At 62.5% G+C, this 7,916-nt stretch overlaps 1 protein-coding gene and 1 pseudogene across 1 annotated transcript in view; one reads left to right on the forward strand and one right to left on the reverse strand.

Annotated features, from left to right (window-relative positions):
- Positions 1–1,019: 1,019 nt before the first annotated feature.
- The window catches only part of RXRA (retinoid X receptor alpha), a 96,614-nt gene continuing 89,717 nt past the window's right edge, over positions 1,020–7,916 (reverse strand). Inside the window, exons 9-11 of the mRNA XM_039867609.1 lie at positions 7,159–7,302; positions 2,363–2,509; positions 1,020–1,078 (exon numbers count right to left, since the gene is read on the reverse strand). Of these exons, the coding sequence (XP_039723543.1) occupies positions 1,020–1,078; positions 2,363–2,509; positions 7,159–7,302 (350 nt within the window). The remainder of the gene's footprint in view (positions 1,079–2,362; positions 2,510–7,158; positions 7,303–7,916) is intronic.
- Positions 1,572–1,690, forward strand: LOC120606419 (uncharacterized; annotated as a pseudogene).

The raw sequence follows: 7,916 nt of genomic DNA on the forward strand, positions 1-7,916 counted from the left end.
GGTCAGCAGCGTGCGGTCCCCCGAGGACACTGCTGCTGTCGGCCCTGCGAGGCCAGGTCTCTCCTTCCCCGTGATGTCACCCCGTGAAGCCACCGCCCCACACTGTGCTTCGTACAAGGACGCCGCCCTGCGCTGGGCCTGGACAGGACAAGCATCGGGCGCCCCTTTCTGAGGGCGGGTGTCCACAGCGCCCAGAGTTTTCCTAACTAGAGGCCTGTCTCTTCTCTGCCGCTGGTTTATTCGTTCAGCCGTTTATTTGCACGAGTGTAGACTCACGGATGGTGACGTCCTCCTGAGCTACAATCCGATGCGACTTGATTGGTCTTGTTCCGGCTTCGGTGGGTTGCAGCCTGGGTCCCTTTGCTGTCCCCCGCTGTCCCTTTTGCTGTCCCCGCTGTCCCCCATTGTCCTGTCTTTGTTGATCTTTACTTTCTCTCCCCGGCCCTGCAGGAAGCTCCAGGCTCTTCCATGCCCTTCCTGCCCGAGAATCAGCCGTTCCCCAGAGAAGTCCCGTCCACTGGCCAGAGATGGCATGAGACGAAGGCCTGGGCGCCCACAGGCCCGTCACTCCCGGGGCACCCGCGCCTCCAGACCCTGTCCGCCGACCGAGCCAGAAAGCTGTGCGCCCCGCGCTGTGTGCTGCCCACGCTCCGATGGGTGTTTCTGCCTGGACGGGCCCAACGGGACCGTATATGACGCCTCCAACCCTGACCCTTCATCACACGGACCGGTCTCGGCTCCCCCTACTCATCTGTCCCTCCCACTCCGACGGTGACAAGCCTGGCTGCCACCACGCTTAACCGTTCGGTCCCCGGGTACCTGGGCGGCAGCATCCCAGCCGTGAACCCACAGCCCGGGGAAAATGGCTGCACTGACCAGAGCACGGGCCCGCACGCGGTTCCCCTCACCCTCATTCTCACAAACCCCGCTCTTTCCCAAAGCTGCTAGGCCAGCGCCTGCTCCCTCCAACCCTCCAGGGAGGTTGCCTTGGACATCCGCGATCCAGGTATGTTGTTTGGTCACAGTTTGCGTTCCATTCGGGGAGTCTCCCGACCCCCTAAGTCATCCTTAAATTTGCCTACAGCACAACAGTTTGTGGCGGCAGGTCCTATGGCTTTGACAAGTGCATAGTGTCACGCGCGCACCGTGACGGCATTGCACAGACTAGTTTCGCTGCTCTAAAAGTCCTCTGCGTCCCCCCACGCTTCCTGCCCCCTCTGGAACCCCGGGCGGCCGCAGTTCTGCCCCTTCAGGACATCCCGTGAATGGGGTCGCACGGCGTGTGGCCTTTTTTCTTCCTCAGGCTTCTCCCACTTTGCGACACGACCTCGTGACCCACCCGTGTCTTTTCTCGCCGCACGCACCCCGCTGTCGGACGGCCCACCGCCTGCTTATCCGTGCTCCCACCCGGGGCATCTCGGTGGCTTCCAGATTTCAACGAGTATGAGCAAAGCTGCTAGAAATGCTCGCGCGCACGCTGTGGGGGGCCCTATGTTTTCAAGTCAGTGGCATAAGCACCTGGGAACACACTTGCTGGATGATGTCTAGCTTTATTTAAAAACAAACAAATTATCTACGGCCATGCCACCCCGAACAAGCCCGATCCCGACTGATCTCGGAAGCTAAGCAGGGTCGGGCCTGGTTAGTACTTGGATGGGAGACCATCCAGGAAGACCAGGTGCTGTAGGCTTGAAAAACAAAAAAATAAGGGATTGTAAGCTGACGAGGTCCTTGCAATCTGAGGTCAACCAAGGGTCGCCTCGCCAAAACAGACAGACAGACAGAAGAACCGCCAAACAGCCTTCCAGGGAGGCCCCGGGCCTCTGAGGGCGACGAAGCCTCGCCCCTGCCCAGGCTCGCCCCTTCCCACGTGCTCAGCGGCCTTGGGGGGTCTAAAAAGCCCACTGTCCAGCCCCAACCCAGCCATCCCAGGGGCTCCGGCCCACAGGTGTCTCTGCCCAGCAGCTCCAGCCAACATCTGGGGCCCCGCCTGCCCCTCTCAGCAGCCCGGGCTCTGAGCGGGTGGCCAGGCGGGCTGCACGTGACCCTCAGGACGCTGTGAGGTGTCTGCACAGCCTCTCCCCGTCCCCACGGCTGTGAGTCTCTCAGAGGAAGACACTGGGGCCGGCTCCCTGCAGAGAGCTGCCCAGAAGCCAGGGGGTCTGGTCCTTGCTCTAGCTGACCTCCATTCGTCACCTCCATTCGCCACGTTTCTTACCTGAGCGATCGGGCTAATCACCTTGGGTGAGATAAGCACTCTCTGCTCTGAGTCCGCAGAGCACACGCTTGCTACAGTCCATCACCTCCCAAGGCAAGGAGGCCAGGGACGGCACCAGCAAATGCAGCCATTCTGGCCACTCACCTGGAAGCGCCCCACCAGCCTCTACCTTGTAAACCCTGGAGCCAACGCTGGTCCCACAGGCGGAAGCGGACTCCCCACTCCCCACTGTGTGCCAAGCACCATGCTTCACGGGCCTTGGGTCAGACTCCACAGCCAGCGCTGCGGGCACTGTCAGGGCCACCAGGGGTCAAGATGGGCCCGAGGCTCAGGGTCAGGGACGGCTGTGCCCAGGTTGCACTGCAGAAGGTGGGTGGGGGAGGGAGCAGGGGGAGGTGTCCAGGCCCTGGGGGAATTTCTGCCCTGCCCTCCTGGAGTAGCCAGTCCCTCAGGGCGGGGCCTGGGCCTGATAAGTTTGTCCAGTGAATGAATGAATGAATGGATGGATGGACTAGGTCCCCTCCCGCGATTTCCAAAGGCCCCCACGTCCACTCTGACCGGCCCTTGGATTTTCCCTTCCCCATGCCGTGGCCTCTTCCCACCAAAGCAAAGCAGTTAGTGACAGCTTTAGAGCGTTTGCTGGCTGACCGGGCCTTTGTACACCTTTGTCACAGAGGCTCTGGGACATGGGGACTTCTGTCCTCATTGTGGGGAAGGGGAGACTGAGACCCAGAGAGAACAGGACCTGCCCCACCTCTCGCCCCAGGCTGAGCACACAGTAGGGCTGCACAACGTCTTCACGAAGCGCCTGTGCCTGCTGCACCCCAGAAGGTCTGCTTTCATTGGCTGGGGGTCCTGGACGTCAGTCAGTCCTGTAAACCTCCCCGTGATTCAAGTGTGCCGGGAGGGGGGCGGGGGCGGCTGGAGGGCTGCAGAGAGGGCCCACGGAAGGGAACAGATGAAGGGACCAGAAAGGACCGGTGGGCTTTGTCTCATCGCCGCCAGCAGGGGGCAGTGCTGCCTCACGCCTGGGGCTCCCCAGCGGCTCCGTCGTAACCCAGGGGGTCTGTCGCATGCGGGGCTAGCCCTGCCTCTGGGCCCCGGGTGGACACGGCGCTCCTGGGGTCTGCACGTGGCAGGGAGGCCGCCCAGGGAGGCGGCCCACGGTCTCCCCTGGGTCCTCTGGAGCGTTCACGTGGAAGGTTCTGTGTGGAGGGTGGAAACGCTGAACGGCCAGGCACGCCGACACGCCGAGCGAGAGGCCACCGGCGGCCGGATGCCCCCGAGACAGGAGGGACGGGACGGTCCACGGGCCGCTCCCCCTCGACTCCGAGCTGGGCTATCGCGAGTGTGGCTGGGACCCCCCTTGCTGGCAGGGGACCCTCTCCTGTCCTGGGCGGGATCACAGCTGGGGAGCCTCCGAGCTTGGGGACAGATGAGACCGTTGGGCATTAGGGCGCTTGGGCCTGAGAGCCTTACAGAGGACCCCCTTCCCTGACCCCTCCACCGGGCTCCCGTCCCTCTGGCTGCTGCGGCCCTCGGGCCCAGGGATGATGCCCGCTCAGCTGTCCTTTGTGTCCTCTGCTGGGTCCTAGGGCCACTCTCCAGGGTGCCCCGTTTCCCACGCGTGCCTTCCTCACACCCGCTCGGCAGCAAGGCCTGCCCTGACCTGGCACTGGGCTCCAGGCACCCAGCACAGGGCCACCGTGCTGTCCACTGGGTACTCACTGGGTACTCAGCAGCGTCCCTTCCAAAGGGCTCTGCCCCGCCCTCGCCTCTCAAGTTACAAACCCCAAGCCCTGCTGGCTTGCTTGTCACCACCTGATCTCCCAGTGATAAACTTATCAAGCCCAGCATCTCTGGTCCAGGGAGACCGGGTTAGGTGTCGCCATGGCAACCGCAGGCAGCAGGGGGGCCTGGGGCCAGATTGCCATGCAAGGCCCGGGGGCAGCCCAGGGTGTTTGCTTAACTGGCGGGACTCAGCAGCACGGTCCCTGGGGGGTCACCAGGGTCCTCGTCGAGGAAGTGGGGTGTTGGAGCCCTGCCCACCTGGATTCACTGCCCTTGGCCCCCTCCCCAGGTAAGCATGCCACCCCGGGTGTGGCCCCCTGGAGCCTGTGTCCTGGAGAATGTTAGAGGACCCGGGGCTTGAACGGCAGTGACCCCCGTGGAGGCCATCTTGGTCATCGCCCTGCTCTGGCCCAGGCCCCCAATCTCAGACAGCTCGGCACTCCCCAGGGCTCCTCCATGTGGCTCATCGGGGAACAGTGGCTTTGCCCTTCCGGGACCAAGGGCGGGACCCCTTGCTCCTGGCCCTCCTGGACCCAACAGCTGTCGAAGCCTGCTCTCCGCGGGGACCCTGGGCCGGCCCTGCGCTCCGTGCCCTGGAAACTCGTTCACCTGGAGGCCGTGCCCAGGGCTGGGGCCTGCTCGCCAGAGGGATCGTCAGGAACCAGAGTTCCATGCAGCGCACTCAGCAGAGGGTTTGGGCATGTAGAAGGTAGGGTGAGGCCTCTCAACTGGGAGGCACCCCCATTCTCCAGGCCCCCCAAGAAGCCCACAGCTGGTGGACGGGAGTTTCTATGAATAGAAACCAGAGCAGGCCAGTCCTAGCAATGCCCAGAGGCCAGCGGGGCTGTGCCGTGGATGACAGTAAGGCCAATGCCTCAGATGGCTTGTGTCCCCTGTACCACCCCGGCCCAGGAGGCCCGCTGGGTTCTGGTGAAGAGGCCACAGCCCCCACCTAAGGCAGACATGTGGCCCCAGGAGGCCCAGCCGCGGGTCTTAAACAGACGACGGATTGTTCCTGTATTTGCAGAGTCGAATGTAGCCAGCGGCCAGTGTTCAGCCACGGCCGGGGCCCAGGCAGAGGCTCAGAGGTTCGGGGTGCAGCCACCCCCTTGACATCGCCCAAGAAGGGGGAGAATGTGAGCGTAGGGGTCCCAACTCCCCCATCGGAAGCCTGCTCGGTCCTGCCTTTAATTCCTGAGGCCCGAGAGGCACCCCCTCTTCCCGTCTACTGCTCCCAGAATGATCCACGGTCCGGGATCCTGGGGCTAACCCATGCCCAGGAGGGAGGCGGGGGGGTGTGTGTGTGTGTGTGTGTGTGTGTGTGTGTGTGTGTGTGTGTGTGTGTGTGTGTGTGTGTGTGTGTGTGTGTGTGTGTGTGTGTGTGTGTGTGTGTGTGTGTGTGTGTGTGTGTGTCCTGTGTGAGCGCATGTGTGTTTGACAGTGTGGGGGTAACAACATATATGTCAGTGTGTGCATGAACATGTTCTGGGGGGTTCATCAGGGCAGCCTCACCTTCTAAGCCAAGCTGTAAGGTTTACCACCTCCCAGCTGGGAGCACCCCCATGCCATCTGTCCGGCACCCTGGGACGGGACCCTGGCCCTCGAGGCTCCCAGCTCCAGAGGGCCCAGAGCCTCTCCGGGAGGTGCCGACTGGACAGAGGTGCAGAAGGATTCAGGCCCAGCCCAGGCCCAGACGGCGTGGAGCCTAAAAGCACTCATCGCACTGGATGGAGCGGACGGGTGTCACGCCCCAAGTGTTAGTGGGGCAGTTAGACGACATCGCTCACTTGGTGGCCGTGTGTGAGCCTCCTGCCCTTTCGGGCCAGTGTGGGTAGTGGGGCTGGGCTGGGGCAGCCTGGGGCGGGGCAGGGCAGGTGCCCACAGGTGCTGAGGGGTCCTCTCTGGTGGTCACTGGACCAGCCCTGGGCCCCAGAGAGGGGACTCCCGGGACAGCTGTGGGGCAGAGCAGACCCAGACAAGCAGCAGCCGAAGGTAGCCTAGTGTGGAATCCCCCTGCCCTGGACTGGCCACCACCACTGACCGGGGGGCAGGTAAGGTGCCTTGTGCAGATCCAGCCCAGGTCGGGTCCGGGGCAGCAGGCCCTCCCCGCACCCCGGGGCGGCCGGAAGCCCCCAGAAGCCCCCAGAAGCCCCCTCGCGTGGCTGACCTCCAGACCCAAACAGCAACCCCCACCAGAACAGACGAGCACCGGAGGGTGGTGTATTTTTAAACGCTCATATTTGTTTCTCCTCACGGTTTTTCTTTTCCACAATTCGCACACCGTTGTCGGTCACCCCAGACACCTGTGGCCGACGCACAGAGCGTCGCACGGGGAAGTGACTTCAGAGTCAGAGTCAGGAGGCTGCTGGCGATGGGCAGAACAGAGCAAGGCCGTCGTGTTACTCGGAGAGGGGAGAAAAGCCTCGAACGTTTCGGGCCCCGCGGGAAAGCTCTGAGCCACGATGTCACAGGGCCGCGCGAGCCGGTCCCCGGAGCCCCGTCCTCCGCCGCCTCGCGTCCCGGCGTGTCACCGAGGACACTCTGACCTCAATCTCTAGAAGCAGAAACAGAACCAGTCCCCCCACCCCGCCGCCCCCTCCAAGTATACATGAGGGATAAAATTACATTTGTACAAAAATAGATTTTTTTTTTTTACCTTTCCCGATGCTTTAGACATTTTCTCTTATCTTTACTCTCTGTGTATGTGTCATCCCCTGAAGGGTTAGCTACGCATCCCGGCTAAGGCATGGCTAAGGGCTGGAAGCCGCTAAAGCTGTCTGCGCCAAAGCATCTTAAAATAGATGCATCTCCTCACGTGGATATTCATTCGAACCCGGATTTCACCAAAGGAGGGGTCCTTATGTACTTGCTTACACGAAGCAAATTTATAGGAAAACAGGAAAAAATAGTCTTGATTAAAAATAAACACAAAACGCTGGGACCTGCCGCCCGTGCGCCGTGCAGTTCCGTGCAGCTCCGGTCCGGCACACGCGTCCTACGCCGCACACCTGCGTGGGCAGGGACCACGCCACGCGCCCAAATTCCATGATGGGGACCACGTCAGCCGATGACCCACCGGCTGCACGGTCCGGCCGGGCCCCCGAAGGCCCCGCGGTGGAGGAAGCCCCAGCCTGGCCCGGAGCACTCACCGCCGGCCCGGCGGCCCGAAGCCCTGGCGAACGCCGAGGCTTGGGAAAGCCGGGGTGTGGGGTCATCCTCCCCGGCGACCATGTGCTTCCAGGTGACAGTTGGTGACGTGGGGGCCATCTCGGTGAATGTCACCGACCAGCCAGCTTCCGAGGGCGGGAAGGCAAGCCAGAGCCTGGCTCTGCCAACATTTTCCAACCGCAGGCACGGCCGTCTTCACTCCCCGGCCACGGGAGCCCCGTCTGGATGTAAGTGTGGGGGGTGGGGGAGGTTGGCTGCTGAGCAACTTGCGAGGCGCCAGCAGGCCCGGGGCCCAGGAGGTGTCCAGCCAGGCCGGGGCAGGGACGAGCATGGGGTGGCTAACAAGCTGATGTTAGTGCTATCTTTAGAAAATTAAAGATTGTCCCACCAAAGTAATAATAATAATAATTACAAAAAAAAAAATCACCTTAATTAAAACAGATTGGCAATGCTACTGAAGATCTGGTTAAACACGTTCTCTCTACTGAGTAATGAGCCACTTCCCCACGTGTCGCTCAAACAGCACTGCGCGTGTGACGAGGGTGACCGCAGACCGAAGAGACGAGGGAGGGACAGCTGCCAGGAGCCTGCGGCCACGGCGCAGGGGGCTGCAGGGGGCTGCAGGGGCTGGGCCGGCCGGTGGGACCTCGGCGCTTTACGGACTGCCAGCCAGGGCCGAGAAGCCGAGTCCGGCAGAGGGCCCCGACCTGGGATTTCTGCACTGGAGCCTCCCACATCC

The sequence above is a fragment of the Pteropus medius genome, unplaced genomic scaffold, assembly GCF_902729225.1.
Source record: "Pteropus medius unplaced genomic scaffold, Ma_sr-lr_union100, whole genome shotgun sequence".
NCBI classification, from domain to species: domain Eukaryota; kingdom Metazoa; phylum Chordata; class Mammalia; order Chiroptera; family Pteropodidae; genus Pteropus; species Pteropus medius.